Source organism: Ailuropoda melanoleuca, chromosome 10 (assembly GCF_002007445.2).
Source record: "Ailuropoda melanoleuca isolate Jingjing chromosome 10, ASM200744v2, whole genome shotgun sequence".
Lineage (NCBI taxonomy): Eukaryota > Metazoa > Chordata > Mammalia > Carnivora > Ursidae > Ailuropoda > Ailuropoda melanoleuca.
The window spans coordinates 82,354,580-82,371,927 of NC_048227.1; the positions used below are offsets into that span (position 1 = coordinate 82,354,580).

The following is a 17,348-nucleotide window of genomic DNA, read 5'->3' on the forward strand; positions in this document are numbered from 1 at the left end:
AACAACTATTCTGGAGATGAGAATAGTATTCTTTTTCTGCGGCTTTACACATTCCATGAAATTCACCAATTACGATCACAGTACCAAGAAGAGAAGTCCTTCCAAGTCACCTAATTTTAAGGTGTACTTAATTATCATCTACTTTTACTAAAAGGAGTGCTCATCGAGAAGTCGAGCAGCCCCAAGACATTACTAAGAAAAATCTGATTCTAATTCTTAGGAGACCAACCCTCTTCTACTTGCAAGAATCAAGATTATCTTCCACATTTTTTTTTAAAAGATTTTATTTATTTGACAGAGAGAGAGAGAGAAACAGTGAGAGAGGGAACACAGCAGGGGGAGTGGGAGAGGAAGAAGCAGGCTCCCAGCAGAGCAGGGAGCCCAATGCGGGGCTCGATCCCAGGACCCTGAGATCAGGCCCTAAGCCGAAGGCAGATGCTTAACGACTGAGCCACCCAGGCGCCCCTATCTTCCGCATTTTAAGAGTGCAGGAAATCAGTTCACTGTGGCAAAACAGCTAAAATGTCTGTAGGAAAAATATTTTTCTTATGCAGAGATCATTACAAATAAGGCACATTATTTGAGATTCTTAGTACTGAAGCACCATCCTAACGCCTGTGTTCTTTTTTTAACCAGTGGGATCCATTTTTAAAGGCTAAAGTAAGAGGTAACATACCAATATAAAAGAGAACTAGAAGACTTAATTAAATGTACAACTTTGGCTTCATTTGCAGAGTTGACACACAATAATCATTACTGAATATCTAAGAAACCTAAGGAGAACAGCTTATCAATCTACACAATCGCTCAGGCTCTTGAGGAAGACAATGGAATACAACTAATTTCCATATATTCCTGGATTCTAAGAAACTGAGTAATCTTGTTGACTTAAAACTCATTAACATGGGCTCCTAATTTTTAGTACCTACATCAATGAACTGAACAATTAGAAATTAGACCCTGGACATTCAGACTTAACAATGGTTTCAATAATATTTGATAACCTTTAATGTATGGTAAATAATATTCTAAAATTTTGTTAAAGGACATATCAAGATCTACTGCTCAGAAAACTAAGTCCAGTCAAACACAATGCCATGACAATAAATTTTATTTCTCCAATTGCCTTCCCTACTTAGCAACTTCAAAAATTGAAACAGGTCTCTGTAATTCTCTAAATGTGAAATAACATGGTTCCATATGAAACAAATACTCCCAAAGGGATTCCAGTTGAAACCCAAAAAGAAAAAGGAAAAAACCATGTAAACTTTAGAGCAAAAAAAGTTAAAGGTCCCTAATAAATAAGCATACTTATAATGTAGGAAACTGGTATATAACATTAAAACTACCCAGTATAATACGTTAAGCATCCACACAAAGCTCTTATTATTTGTTTAACAAAGTTTTAAAGGGATAATTTGTCATTTTATTAGGCAAAATATAATTGCTTTAGAACACAAATTTCTGTGAAAATGCTTTTGTTTAAAGTTGACAGAATAGTCCACTTTATATTTCAAATAATTTCTAAGAGGGGCACAGTAAGAATTATACCAGACCTTACTCAAAATGAACAAGTCTAACAAAACAAAATCCAACCTCTTTAATGACTACTACAGTTTTTAAAAAAAAAGAGAAGTAATGCTGATTCTTTGTAATACTATGGCTAACAAGTTTCTGTATTAACACAAGAACAGGAAGACCAGACTAGAAATCTGCAATTCCTGAATCCTTAATAATAGAATTATCCACTAGAATTTCCCCATTTTTCCCAGGGAAAACAAAACAGTAAATGGGGTTTGAGAAGTTTTCTTAAGTATTTAGAAAAATTAGAAAAAAGCCACAACATACCATAATTTTACCAACAGAGGAGTTGGTATTCTAAACTCTATAATAGGCCATAGAAATCAGTTGTATAGAACAGACACAGAAATAATCTCAAAATCAGGTAAACAAACAACGGCTATTACCACTTATGACATTTTATTGGCATATGACAATTTACAAGGGTCCCTGTTGCAATATACATCACACTGAGTAAGAATCGTTTAGCCATCTACATTCATTCGTATTGGGTAATATTTTTACTCAAATTATAATTTAATTCCCAACACTTGATTTTAACTGCGACAAAAGGGAACAAATAGTAATTCCTTAAAGTTGGATGCAACTGGAAAAACATATTTTGCTATTTTATCTTAAAATTCCTAAGATGTTGAAAGGTATACACACCTAGGACTGAGTCATGGCCTTCTTAAACAGCTTTCTTAATCCTTTCTGGAAATATCCTTTGGTTCACTTTTATTTTCCTTCTCTAGGCAAAGGAAGTCTGTTAATGCAGGTATCAGAGTTATTATTTTTCTGGCATTTGTTAACAAAACTCCTTACCAAGAGGAACCATTCAGCTTTACGATATGTTGTGAAGTGTAGAATTAAGTTGTGGCTTTAAAAAACACAACATAGGCTTTCATATACTTGGCTCTGAAAAAGATAACATCCACAATGGCATCCTACTGCAGAGTTCTATCACGCTTCCCACTAAATTCTGGTATAATCCTTTCCTCAATTTTGTTTAATAGAATAAAAGTAACCAAATCATTTATCTATTTGGATTAAAGCAATGCATTTGCACTTAAAGTATAACTTGCTGATAGGACTTAGGGAGCTTAACTCCCACTTCCTATTAAATAATTTCTCAGTAAATTCCCGTTCTCCTATTGTCTTAAGTGGAAAAACAAAACTGCACATTTATAGTCATGCACAGAGATTCAGTATCTAACCAAATAATTGTTAAAATAAAAGCTAAATTATCTGTATAAAATAAAATGGTTGTGAAAATTCTCCTGTGTTGAAGATTAAATCCATGTTGCTTTAGCATGTAATTAAGTATCATTCTGACTAGGAGAATATTAGCTGAGTCCTGATTAATGCAATACAAACTTGCTTTGACAGTATTTCCTCTGCTCTGTAACAATTTCAGAAAAGACAAAATAGGAGAATCATGCAATACTAAAGATCCCAGGGCCATACACATCACATATATTGAGTTTTGTTCTCGTATTTTTCCCTCTTACAATTCTTAGCAAATACCCCTGGCTTCAATCAAGGTGCTAGGAGCACTGCAAATCATCAAGTGAGGATGAAAGATCCATGTACTTAAGATCTCTGAAAGTTTACACTAACAGAATAAGCATTACTAATGCAAACATATACAAATAATTTGGTTGCTGAATTAACAAATGAAATTTGACTATCAATGAGCAGAAAATACAAACTTAACACTGAAATTTACTATTTCCGATTTTCATCTTAAGAGCGATCAGCATAAACATACAGGTTATTCACATCTGAAAGATTATCTACCTGAAGAATAGAACCCTTGGGAAGAAAAAGAAAAAGCCATTTTATAAACTGCAACTGAAATAGGGAAAAAAGTAAAACCAAGTTAGACCAATGCTGCAACAAACTTCCTGTCAAAACTTTTTATTGAAAAACAAGTTACTTAAAATACTACTAATGAACAATGTTTTGGTTTGCCTATTTTTCCTTACGGTTAGACTACAGACTAATGTTTCAGCTATCCAGAAGCTCAAATAAATATGTAAGATATGAAATCAGGTACATCTTTCTAATGTATCAAGTTATTCTGCAGGATAATCCTCTTCCATACCAAGACCAGGATTACAGGTTTTGTTCTGTTTTACTTTTTTAAGGTAACACATTTGGTAGGAATGGACTTTTTATTTGTATTATTACAGACCAGTTCCTCTCTCAAAAAGATTAACTGATACCTAAGACCATGACTCAAACTTTCAAATAAGAAGAGAAAGAGAACATTGAATTTTGAGCACAGAAAGTAAAGGATCCTAAGAATAGTTTTTATAGGCCACTGCTTGCTTTCAGTTTAAAAAACAAAACAAAAAAATCTCATACTTTTGGATCTTTTAATAGCTTGTACTTTTTAGCTATTGGTAAAGCTTTTTTTTTTCTCTTAAACATCTGCTGACGTGTTAAACTAACTTAGTTTACCAAAGTAAAAACTTTTCTGTGGTACACCTCAAAAATTAGTCACCCTACAATGTAGTGTGTTTGAATTAAGGAGAATGTTAAACAGATGTATACAGTTAAAATAATTAGTGTGGTCTCTATAAACAACTTCTGTTCAGGGATTTGTATGTAGAGCTAACGTTTACTTCAGAATAAACATTAACAAACAGGGAAGGAAGAGAATCAGAACTTTCACAGAGCTGTACTTGACCATATCTTATAGACAAAGCGAATTACAATGCATGTAACAAAAACAGTAAAAGTATTTTTTAAAAGTTGATAGTTACAAATATGGTACGTAACAATTTTCTACTTTATTTCAGTACAATTTTCAACATACAGTCTACTATTTTTCAAGATATTTGAAGACTTAAAACAAAATCTCTACTGACTACTTGCAAACAGTAAAATTTAAGTAAAATGCTTACATTCTTATTTGAAAACAAAAATCAGGTAAAAAATGGTGGGTGCAAGTTCTGCTCTCTGTTGCAATCTCACTCCAGATTTACTATTCCTAAAATAAGAGAGAGAGAGAGAAAAGATTAGCAAAAATGTGGAGAGTGAAAATGATCCATAATAATCACTGTCCCTCAAAATGAAATAATTAATTGGCCCACCAAACCGTGTCAGAATCACTAACAAGCTGAAATTTTCTACCTTTTCTTCTTTGCGTCTGTCCTTCTTTTCTTCATTATTTTCCATGGTCTCTTCTTCATCTTCAACAATCCCGTCCCCTTGGTATTTGTCATGAGTCCATTTTGGACTGCTACCTGATTTTTTGAAGTTAAAGCGCCCTCTGCCACGTTGAAAAGTACCACGACCTCTTCCTCTTTTGGCCCAATAATCCACACCATCATCTCTGTCATCATGCTACAGAGAGGTTAAAAACAATCATCACTAAAATGTCTTTCTTATAAGGAAAATGATCACATCCCCTATCTTAAGTCATGGTATAAATCTTCTGAAGCCTAGGATATGTAAGATTGGTAATGTTCTAAAACACATTAAAACAAAGCCAGTAACACTGAAGTTTTCGGCAAAAATATTTTCCATTGTGAAAGCAAATAATTACATCTTACTGCTTTATAACCCAAGCATTGAGAGCTGTCAGATTTTTTGGAGAATTTCAACTGCTAAATTACTGCCAACTTCCAAAAATTTTGACTTTTTTGCTTTCCATTATTTCAATCTAAGTCCACCAGCTAACATACTATATGTAAATGAGATAAAATAACCAATAATGTCCCCCCAAAATTACCAGTCATAAAACATTAAAGTCATAAAAATATCATTACAACACTATAAAATCTGTTAAATAAAATAAGTGGTATGAATTACACCTTACATATAGGAATAGATTTTAAAATCCTACTGAGATTTAAAACTCGATGTACATTACACATCAATCTTCTAGGCTAGAGAATTTCACATGCCAATTCATGACCACATGGTCCCTAGAATAATACCTCAACTTGAATCTTCTTTACCAACATGAAGTACTATAGCTTTTTATTACTTTTAGCTATTATTTTAACCTTAATTTCTCATTAACTATATCCAAATACAGATATTCCCCAAATTATAAATTGTTCCATTAATTTAAACAATCTGCAAACTTGAAAAGCACTTTATTTTGTGGATGAGTATTACAAAATACAAAACAAAAAGCCGAAGTTCTTCTGTAATGTAATGTAATGAAATTTAATTAATTGCTGCCCAACTCAAACTCTCACCTATAAAAAATGGAAAATAGAGCAAAATAATGCCCCTTAATGAAACAACAGGTATAATGCAAACAATGTGCATAACCTATGGAATACTTGACCAGCTGTCCAAAAGTCAACGAAAACTTTTTCGTAAGTATTATGTGATACAAGCACCTTTTCCAAAACACAATGTGCCTTTCTGCATATTCATGTAATACATATCACCCTCCCGGCATGAACTGCAAAGCTCAGTTACGTAAATAACACACTACGCAGAAGAGCAGTTACCAATTTTCAATAATCTATCTTTACCAAACTGATGAAAAGTGACTAGCTCGAGATGTGTAGGACTCCATAAAGAATGAATTTAGGAATGTCAGAAGTGTAGATTTCAGAATATCAGGAAGTTCAACAGAAACCTGAAATAAAGTATTTTAAAATACTCTGCCACTCAAAATCATAGCCACACAACTACATAATTTCAGGCTCTCTTTTGGTATTAGCACAAACAACTCTACAGTCTGTTTCTGGTGTTTACACAGTATTCTATGCATTTGCGGAAAGAAGCAAACAGGTTTTGGAGTCAGAGACATGGGTTTAAATCTAAACAGAGGCTGTGTGACTTTGCCTCCTCATTTTAAAAATGGGAGACAGCCGTGAAAGAACACAGATGATCTGTAACAAGCGTCCAGCCCAGGGCATGACAAGCAAGCACTCTAACAGTGGTAATAACAATTTTTACTAAGGCAAGACACTGTTCTGAGCACTTTCCATGTATTTACTTATCTAATTCTCAAAGAACCCTATAAAATACTGTTACTAATCCCACTTTAGATATAAAGAAACTGAGGCACTGAGTTACTTGCCCAAGGCCACAAAACTAATCCTATCCTTTCCACTACTCCCTAGGCCCATCACCCAGAGAATTCATTTCCCAGGTATCTTGGTGGCAGTAAGTGATTACCATATAAGACAGCTAATACAACATTCTCATGCTAAGTGAACTCTCAACCCTCAAGTTCTAACTTCCAAGATTTTAGTCCTACTACAATTTTTAAAAATTACTTCACATGATAAAGGGTCAGAGAAGTGAGATATTTACAATGCACAAAACACATAAACAAAGGAGGCCATATTAGAACAAGACCTGGGGGCCCCTGGGCAGCTCAGTCCGTTAAGCGTCTAACTCTTGATTTTGGCTCAAGTCATGATCTCAGAGTCCTGAGACAGAGCCCTGCACCTGGCTCTGCGCTCAGCAGGGAAGTCTGATCAAGATTCTCTCTCCTGCTCCCTCTGCCCCTCCCCGCTCTGCGTGCCCTATCTTAAAAAACAAAACAAAACAAAACAAAAACAAGACCTTCTGAATCCTCTTATCTCTTCTCAACAAAATGATCAAGTTTTGTCCTATCAAACCTCCTACCCTAAGGCCCCTTCCACACCAGGGATTTTTCTCTTCCTCAGAAGACAACATCAACACTGAGAATCTGTCCACTTCCATACTTTTCCCTACTTGATCCAACTCTTCACATACTCACCCCTCCATAGAATTTCAGGTTCTAAAATAGACTGTCCTTCCTAGAGTACTTATTATTGGAAACATTACCATATCTTTGCATAAATCAGAGATTAGAGATGAGAAGTTTCAGAAAAGAATGCAACAAATGTTACTATTACTCAATATTGGAGAGAGAATGGTAGGGTGCTTTCAGAACCTGGCTCTCAAGCCCAAGGCATGGGTTCAAATCCAGAGTCCTGTTCTACTAGGCATGTAACCTTCGTCAAGTGCTCAACCTCTGCACCCCATTGTTTTTCATCTGTAAAAGTGGAATAAAGGACTCATCTCAAAATGATTTTTTTATAAGCATGAAATAAGTTTATATATGTAAGACACTTAGGCGCCTACCTAGGACAATACATATGCTCAATAAATCTTACGTTATTATTACTACTAAATATTAATGCTTCAGTACTAAAGTTCCGTATCTGTCAATTATTCTGAAAGAACCTCAGGGAACATCTCTAAGTTTTCAACCTCATCTCTTCTGAATATTTTTGTTTATATTTCTATTCTCAGCAGTAGCAGTGTATAAAATCTTTGCAAAAGCAAAATCTTTCAAATTTAAATATCCATGTAAAAACCAAAGCTGTCATTTTTCAATGGTTCATTAATTAAGAACCAAAATAATTAACTGTGGGAATAGATTTATAAGAAATATATTAACATTTTAATTTTCACTAGAAGTGAACATCAGTCTCTGTCAAATGCATGTTTTATATAGAAATGCAGGTTTTTAAATATAGCCCAGAATAGCAACATGTAAAATGTTACTGCTACTTGTAAGATGCTGAATTCTTAAAATAACACACATTCTTCCTCTCATCAGTAAAACTACCACCTAAATGCTAAACTAAAATGATACATCCCAATTTAAGATAGAAATTATAACACCAGGGGCGCCTGGGTGGCACAGCGGTTAAGCGTCTGCCTTCGGCTCAGGGCGTGATCCTGGCGTTATGGGATCGAGCCCCAAGTCAGGCTCCTCCGCTATGAGCCTGCTTCTTCCTCTCCCACTCCTCCTGCTTGTGTACCCTCTCTTGCTGGCTGTCTCTCTCAACTAAATAAATAAAATCTTTAAAAAAAAAAAAAAATTATAACACCAGATTCTGAAAGAATGCCAGAGAAAAACAAAGGTCTGGCCTAAATTAAGTATTTGTAAAACATTCGAAGTATTAAATAATTAGCATCCACTTGTTCACCTCTCACTTCCCTCTTAACTTTCTGACCTTTAACATTTGGTCTCCTCTTCTAGCATTTTTTTTTTTTTTAATGAACAGTGTGGCAATTTTACTCTCACTCACTCCTCACCCCACCTTTGACAGGGTGACCTTTTAATCTGTTCCAACTGAGTGATCTGGCTTTGGCTCTTAAATTTGTTCTCTCTATAGACCTGCCTTAGCAACAACCCATTGCACTCTGCACTTAATTTCTCCCAGGCACTTCGAGAACAGAACTTAATTTTCTCCTCAAATTGGATTCTTTCCCCTGTATTCCCGATCTCAGAGAGAGATCCCTTCATCTCACTACCAACCCCCAACTACATACAGGGTCCTGGAACAAGTCCTCATAAATGCTACTCAACTTTTCTAATATCTAAGCCCTTAGAGTTCGACACTCAGTAACTCTCAGATCTGTCTGTACAACCATGGTTTTTCTAAACTCTGGTTAAAATCCAAATTTATTAAGATATTATGGCCTTTCACAACTTGACTTCTGCTTTTTCTTAATTTTACTAAACTTATACCAATCATCTAGCCATAGAGTTCTATCTCAAAATGTTTCACTCCTGCAATTTGCAGTACACCTGCCTATCTTTTAAGCTCAAGATTCAAGCCCACTTCCTCTAAGAAGGCTCTCCTCAGCACTCTCTCCTTGGAAATAATCCTCCATTTCCTGCTTTGGAGGAAATTCACTGCATGTATTTAGAACATTTGTTTCTAAATTTGTTCCAGCCAAGAACTGAAATCATTATTTACTTTTGCATTCATAGTACCTAGTATAAACAGCAGTCTGTGAATATATAAATTTTTAAATCAAAAAGGAGATCAATCTTTTAAGCTTTCCTATAACTGAATATAATGCCTTTCCCTGTCCACATGGTCAACTCACACAATTCAAACAAGCTTAAATTTCCCCTTAGAGGAGCACGTATTGAGTAAACTTTATGTATAATAACTCTTAAAAATTTTTTCAGACCTTGGTCATTAAAGTACCCAAGAGAGTCAAATAGAAATTAATTTTTGATTGCCATTCTTCAAACAATACAGATCTACTTCAGCATATAGCTCTCTCCTCTCACTTAGCAGACAGGTTATGGGTATTCAGGGGTATTCATAAAAAGCCAAATAAAAGACATGATTCCATTAATCTAATATTATTTTCCTCCTTGCTTCTGCAAAACAACTAATCTTCAGAACTAGTCTCTGAAACATGACTTCTCTGAAAAGCTATGATAAAAATAAGTATTTCCGGAAGGAGTTTTGGTATTTTCTAAATTATCTATAATGCTGGACCCTTTTCTCCCATGTCAAACTGCAGAAAATTTCCATCATTACCTAGAAACTCTTTCAGGACCCACCATCTCTAGTTCCATCCCTTAGAAAACTACTTCAGAAGGAATTGTATCACAAACACATTAGTGTACCTAGTAACTTTTCCACATGTAATTTTTCATCTTCCTTCTATTCCAATGGAAGTAAACAGCCTCCCTGAGATCCTTAATTACGTATACTGTGAAAGAATTCTTCTCTTTGTCTTTCATTTAAACAGACAGCTGTGATAATGAAAGGTAAATCTTAATGAGAAGTTTCTATAACAGTCATCGTCTTATAGACAGATATGAAACATATGTTAATGTTCTTCTCTGAATGTGGCTACTATCAAATCAGGTACATTTTTAATTTACCCTGATCAGACTATAGGTGCTATCAATGAAGTATAAACAGGACCAAAGGGACCCACGTTTTCAAAACTTCAGATCATCTGGGTAATGAATTTTTAAAAGGTTGCCTGCATTATGGTGAAAACTTCTCATAGTAATGGATACCTGTACTCAAATATATTCACCCAGTATGCTTTGAAAATTAATGCAAACCAAATAAACACAGATTTCTAACACCCACCAAGAAGTACTTCTTGCTCTTTGGGGTATATTCTGGATCCCATTCCTCTTCCTTCGGTCTCTTTTGAAAAGTAGTATTTGAGTTGTTTGGACCAGTATTTGTCCCAGCAAAAACTCCTCTGGCTCTTCCTCTGCCTCTAATTCGAAACTGATTAACATTAACAAAGTTGTTTAGTAATGCAATCAAAAGGTATTTAGTTACATGCAAACTCTAATTTTACTGCAGTAACAAAAAACATATTCCCTAATTTCCTTCCTAAATCTCAATTTCATAGCCACTGAGGACAGAAAGGGTGGCTATTTTATATTATAGGCAAAAAAATTCTGCCTACTGACAGCTGAAAAGGTTAAGAAATGCAGTCAATCTAAGTATTAGCATAGTGACTGCACTTTCATGGCCTGAAATATTTTTAAATAAAAAAGTTAGTTCTTTTCCCTTTTACTAGCCAAAAGAGTTGTCTAATTCTTTGAATTCTCACAGGAGTCCCAAGTGTTCAACTACACTTATCAAAATATAAGCAAAGCTCTTCTCTTTCCTAAATGATCTAATTAATGAAACCTATAATAATTGACTGGATACTCACTTACAGTTGCAATCTGAATATAGAAATTGAAGAGTCAAGAAGATGCACTACTATGAAGTCATTAAATTAATTACAACAATTTTATGCAAATATGGGGATACTGTGTATGCTATGTAGAATAAAAAGAAAAATTATATGATTTCTATGATTACACGCATATAAGCAAGGACTGGAAGGCAAAATAAAAATAGTTTTAATACAGAGATTAGGGTTTGTTTTTTTTTAATGTTTTAAGGTATCTTAAACTAAGTGATTAAAGAACTGTACCTCCAATCAGTAACTTTACTTGACTCTTGGGTCTTTATGCACTATGTACAGATATTCATTCCAAAGTTTAAAAAAGCATCTAGTTTATATATAAATTTTTTTAAAATTAGACAAAAACACTTATTTTTTACTCTGTATGCAAAGAAAGCATCATCCCAGCTCCAGTCCCTCCTCCCAACCTTTAAATGGCGTATCTTAATGAAGATGTATCAAATACTATTTCACTTCTCAAGACTAATTCTGACTGTTAAGAGCAATGACTCAGGACAATGTCTAAATCATGTATTTTTAACTTTCCTTATGCACAGTGCTCTAAAGTCCTACCAACAATCAAAGGTATTTCTACTACTTACAAAGGTTCCTCGTGGTCGGCTAACTCCTCCAAAGCCTGAGTATTCTTTCAGTTCATGGTGAGTTTTAAATTCTTCTTCTCTTTCCTTCTTACTCTCCTTTTCTTCTCGAGAACTGGGAGAAGAAGGTGATGCTGAAGAGGATGAAGATCGAGAATGATCTTGCTCTCTACTTTTATGTTTACTGCAAAATAAACAAAGAAAACAAAAAAATATGTGCTACTTTAAAAAAGATAAAGACCCTGTTGAATCTTATAATAAAAGGGATATTTTTCAAGTCAAAAAAAAAAAAACTATCCCCTATTAAAATTATTACATAACTAAAATGACTGGGTGCTAAACTTTGACACAGTCTGTTTCCATTCTCCTTCAGTTATTTTTTTTTTTAACGTAACTACTGAAAAACATGCTATGGCCTGCCAGTTAAAAACTAGCAATCTGAAAACTTCAAGAATAAGGTTCACTTCTTCAATATTTTTAACTTTTTTGTTGTTATTTTAAGGAAAGGAAAAGAAGAGTAGGAAAAAGTAAGAATGTTCTTAAGGCCAAGTTTCAAAATGACTGCAGTTTGTACACCCTGGGTTAGAACAGTTGATATGGTCTGGGCCATAACTCCATGATAGAAATTAAAAGCATATGACATACAAATACCAGTCATAAATTAAAAAAACACGAGTAAAATCCACCATTTACCTAATGAATAGCAAGAAAACGATTATCTATGATACTGAGTATTCCTACTATGTATTTGACTCTATGATGATCAATTTTATATGGTTCTAATGCAACACCCGAAAAGGTCATACCTGCGATAACTCTTACCACTGCTAACAGTATCCATGGAAACATTACTTTGAAAGATAAATACACATTGCTATTTCATAAAAACTAGTCCTTCCTCCCCCCCATCTCTCCCATGTTAAACCACTAGGTATCAGTTTAAAATTCTTGTACTCTGGGTGTTATGAGTTGAAAAAGTGCGGAATCAAGCATAACGAACCAAAGTTCTTACACAAACTGTTTCTAGAAATGCACTGCATTGAAGTCCAACCTCCTGATGTAGCCTGGATAATAGGACACATTAATTTGTCATTTTTTTTTTCAGTGTTAGCTTGCTATTCCAAAGTTTTTGTCCTCATCCACCATAAGCCGTGTAAAAGACAAATACATTTTTGCTGTAAAACAAATAATTTTAATTGTTTAAATTTAAACATTCGATTACACAGTCAAAATTGAAAGCAATTAAGCTGACAATTATTAAAGGCTAATTAGAAGCTAAAACCTAACTCACACAGTTTTAACAATTACCTGTCATCTTTGTAAGATTTGTATTCCTTGTAATCTTTTGGAGTTTTTTCCTGCTTTCTTGATCCACTGGATTCCCTGGAGCCCTTGGAATCCCCCCGTTCTTTACTTCTTTCTTTTCTCCGACGATCAATGTCATGCCGAAGATCAGCAGAATCACACCTTAATTTTTTATCTCCCTATAAAAAGACAAATGTAAAATACAGATTTCAGGAGAGAGATAAGAAAAAAATAATATATATATAGCCAAATTTTATGCCAGTTCCTAAACTGGCATTTTAGTATCAGAAAAGAGTGGACCATAACATACTACTTCCACACTTAAGTTTTAGTTTTTGTTAAAAAAATATGCTTGGTTATTTTGACTAAACATTTGTATACACAGTGCAACGCGACTAGGGAAGTTATGAAAAGCTAATTATCTTGAAAATGTCATAGGTTTTAGGTTTTTGTTCAAAGCAATCCATAAAAACCTCTGTACAGTAGAATGACAATTATTTTTCCACTCAGCACATCCTCACTGTCATCCTTTTCATAGGGTTTTTTTTTTAAATAGTTGAACAATGATAGAGGTTATACTCTATCTGCAGTTGTGCTATATAGCCTTCTACCTACAAAGTTGAGGGATCCTAAAGTAATGGTTCTCATTATTTAAGCCTCATTATCATCAAACTCTTCCCAACAAATTGACCAACCCAATAAAAACCACTTCAAAAGGAAGAATTGTGTAATTTCCATAACATGCAAGTGGAGTATGATTAATAAAACCAAATAAAGGTTGAATAAGGGTAGAAACAAAGCCAGAAAGAGATTATTCCCAATCCTGTACTCAGTATCTTGGGCCATATACTGCCCTTTCTCAATTCAGGTATTGCAACGGACATTAGTTTAACTGGGTCACAATTCACCTCCTTCTTGTTCCATTGCTTTTTCAAATACTATATAATTTAGGAAGATGGAAAGAGGCATCTAGGAATGAAGAAAAATTATACATCAGTAAGATGCTAAGCAATGTGGACATCCTTGCTAGTATTCAACAATAAGAAGTACTTACTCTGGGAAATCTAGCTATGATATTCATAAGCTTATTCATAAAACTGAAAGTATAAATATATCTCCAAATGATTATCAACTACTCACCTATTTGCTCCCTGGTTAACAAAGGAAGTCTAATCAAGAGCAAAAACCTTCCTTATTCACTTAGGTATTCCAAGCCCACAAGTAACAAGATAATTTAAGTAAAACTACTTTATAAACTCCAAAGCTATATACACATTAAATAATAACATATTTATTATTCATTCAGATTAGAAGACGAAGGATAAAAAGCAATGTCATATCCTCTTGTCCATCAATAAGTAATCACTATTTTCTCTCCTCCAGATGAAAATCTGGTGAATAATGAGGAAAGAAACAAGATACTCCCTCTGTCAGAGCACAAGAATAGACTAAATTGTTGGCAAAACAAAATTAACCAATATGGAACCCAAGATATTGAAAGTAAAAGCCAAGACTAGTATTCAACTTTCAGAATCTGTTTTTCCAAGATCAGTTTGCCCCATACAAAGCAACCACTTTCTTTTAAGCTCTCAATTTCGTATCTGGTAAGTTAATAGGATGCCCTATTAAAATATTTGTATAATACAACTATTAACAACAGCTTCTGGTAATGAAAGTGCCAATGTTTTCATAACAGCTCAACTATTTAACTCTGCAAAGCACATGTAGTCTCTTTTTTCTGATTAGAAAACCAAATGTCCAAGAGGCTAATTATCTTCCAAGTTATCACAGAGATAATACTTGGCTACAGCCAAAATTGGAACCAAGCAGCATTTCCAAGTCCCCAACCTTTCTATTACAATGGACAGTTGCTCCTTTTCTACTTGTCCCTACATTTCTGCTAGACCCGTATGGCCTGCCATATGAACTAGCCTACCTAGAAAACACCAATTTCAAATCATCAGAATGTATCACAGTCCCCCCTTACAAAAACATTCTATTCTCACAGACCTCCCTCCCCCAACATTCACAGGTTCTTCTCTCAAGTTTTAAAAACATTTTTCCCCAACCCACAAAAATTCCAAGTGACAATTTTTATTCCAAATGTTCATTTGTACATCAGTTCTTAGAATGCTTATTTCTTAGTCCCGATCAAAAATGACCAGTAGCATGGGGATTTCTTGTTCTTGCTGTGAAAAACCTAGAAATATTAATTTCAGCATACATAAATCAAGGGATATTTATTCTGGCTCATCTATTTCACCTCAAAACTTTATAGGAAAACCCTACCATAATTTGTTTTTATAATTTTCCTTTACCTACCACTTGATTCTTCACCCTTTACTTAGAACAAATTTCTTCCTTTCGTTACCATTTTTAAAAATTATTTTGGTTTTACTTAGATACATAGTATACTGTCAGCTTAATTTCTTTTAGGAAGGAACACTATATATACTACCACAAATGCATTTACTTACAAGTTAAAAATAGACAATCTCTGCAAACATTTTGTCTACACAAACTATACTTAATATATATCATTAAGTTAAACTTAACATTAAAAAAAACGTCCATTCAAAACATACCTTTTGATTTTCTTCTTTAAAAACTCTCTCTTCCCCTGCTAAACGAGTATGCTTCCTCAGGGCACTTGGAGAGATGTCAATTCTCCTTAATGTAAAATAAAATCTATTTGTAGTCACATTAACTTTATGGTTCAAAAGATTCCTCAGAACTGTCCATTTGAATAAAGGAAATAACTAGACAGTTATTTCTCTCCCAGATAAACTTTATCATTATAAGATTATTAATCTAATTCCAAATAAACAATTAAGAAATAAAGACTATAGCCATTAGAAATAAAAGTGCTTCAGATATTTTTATACAGAAAAAAGTCTAACCTTTTAAAACAAACTTAACTGTAAAAAAACCCGTTTTGATTAAATTGAATATTATCATCCTAAGTGTCAACTATCATACAGTTATACTTCCATATCTTCAATGAACACATGAATAGGGTTATTTGTTCCTAAATATCTCCAATATTTTGACATCATCAGTGATCGTTAGTTTTACGCTGTACCTTGCCTTGCCTTTTTTAAGCTAGCGTCTGTTGCAACTTCTCAGAGCTTCTTCAGCAGTCACCACCAAAACCCTACCTACTATGTACAAAGCACCAGATCCTTTATAACCAATACTAATTGTCACCACTACTCTGCAAAAGAGGCACTATTGTCCTTATTTGGTAGATGGAAAAAACGACTGTTCAGAGATTAACTAACTTGTTCATCACAATGCAATGAAGTTATAGATCCTGGTTCTAACTTTAAACATTCATGCTCTTCTTATGAAAAACAGTTCTACCTGTTACCAAGCATTTTTACTTTACAAACTTAATGGAAGTAAATTAAATAAAGGGCTAATCTAGGCATCCAACTTCCTCCCAAAAAACAAATGTGGTATTTATTGAATTCCTTACTGCAGAGTGATTAAGACTATTTTAAGTTCTAAAAACCTGTTTAAACCAAGTGAACTAAAAATTAAAAAGAAACAGTAAATTACAAACTTTTCAAGGCTGGATATACTTACTCAAGGTATAAATCAGAAATAAAACCAAAGTTCATTTTATATCATGATGATTGCATAGTTCCATTATACTGTTTAAATGGTATGTTTCTATCAAAATATTTTTATATGCCCATTCAACACTGCACATACCTGTGTATCTCAGGGCTCTTTTGCCTGGTACTATGTTCTTCGGTGGCTTTTTGATACGAAGTGAACCTCTCGTTTAGGGTCACTGCAGCTGATTTGAAGTATTGCTCTGTTGATTTAGGAGAAATACTGCCCGATTAGTTATCTTTACTTCAAAAGAGATTTTCATTTGTGACAGAAGGGCATTTGGCAGGTGGAAAGAAAATAAAAATACTCAAGAAACCTAGCAGAAGAGAATCAAGTGTTAAAAAGAGCTCCTACTCTGTCCCTTTTAACTTTTTGTACCTCAACAGGTAACTGATACAAAGTTCCTCAGAGGGCCCTGTCAATACTACATATAATCCGAGAAAAATAAACAGATTAAAACTGAGAACCTCTAACTCAATTTCAATAATGCGCTACTTCCTCAAACAGAACAAAAAGAACAGTAAGTGAATGTCCTTATACCTTGCCAATATGAACCAATGAAGTTACTTCACGTAATCATTTGCAGAAAACAAAATACTGAAATAACTACACAGTTGGGTTTTAGTACACTAAAATTATTTCATCAAGGACTATGTTGACAACAAAAAAATGGATTTAAGAAAAAACTGAATAGTACAATTTCAATTCAAAAAGTATTCTTCAAATCAATTAACACTTATTATTCCAAAAATCTGGCATCTTGGCAAACCCGACAGCATATTTGCTATTGTT

General features: G+C 34.0%; 1 protein-coding gene across 8 annotated transcripts in view; it reads right to left on the reverse strand.

Moving 5' to 3' along the window:
- Positions 1 to 1,963: 1,963 nt before the first annotated feature.
- BCLAF1 (BCL2 associated transcription factor 1) overlaps positions 1,964 to 17,348 on the reverse strand; it is a 28,665-nt gene continuing 13,280 nt past the window's right edge. For 4 of the 8 annotated variants that reach the window (XM_011219531.3, XM_034669181.1, XM_002915082.4 and 1 more), the window contains exons 7-13: positions 16,653 to 16,758; positions 15,521 to 15,605; positions 12,939 to 13,114; positions 11,634 to 11,814; positions 10,431 to 10,577; positions 4,702 to 4,914; positions 1,964 to 4,558 (exon numbers count right to left, since the gene is read on the reverse strand). In XM_011219531.3, the coding sequence (XP_011217833.1) occupies positions 4,553 to 4,558; positions 4,702 to 4,914; positions 10,431 to 10,577; positions 11,634 to 11,814; positions 12,939 to 13,114; positions 15,521 to 15,605; positions 16,653 to 16,758 (914 nt within the window). In that variant the 3' untranslated portion in view covers positions 1,964 to 4,552. Of the gene's footprint in view, positions 4,559 to 4,701; positions 4,915 to 10,430; positions 10,578 to 11,633; positions 11,815 to 12,642; positions 12,806 to 12,938; positions 13,115 to 15,520; positions 15,606 to 16,652; positions 16,759 to 17,348 lie in introns of those variants that run through there. The other 4 variants (XM_011219533.3, XM_011219532.3, XR_004628146.1 and 1 more) reach the window with 3 other exon arrangements.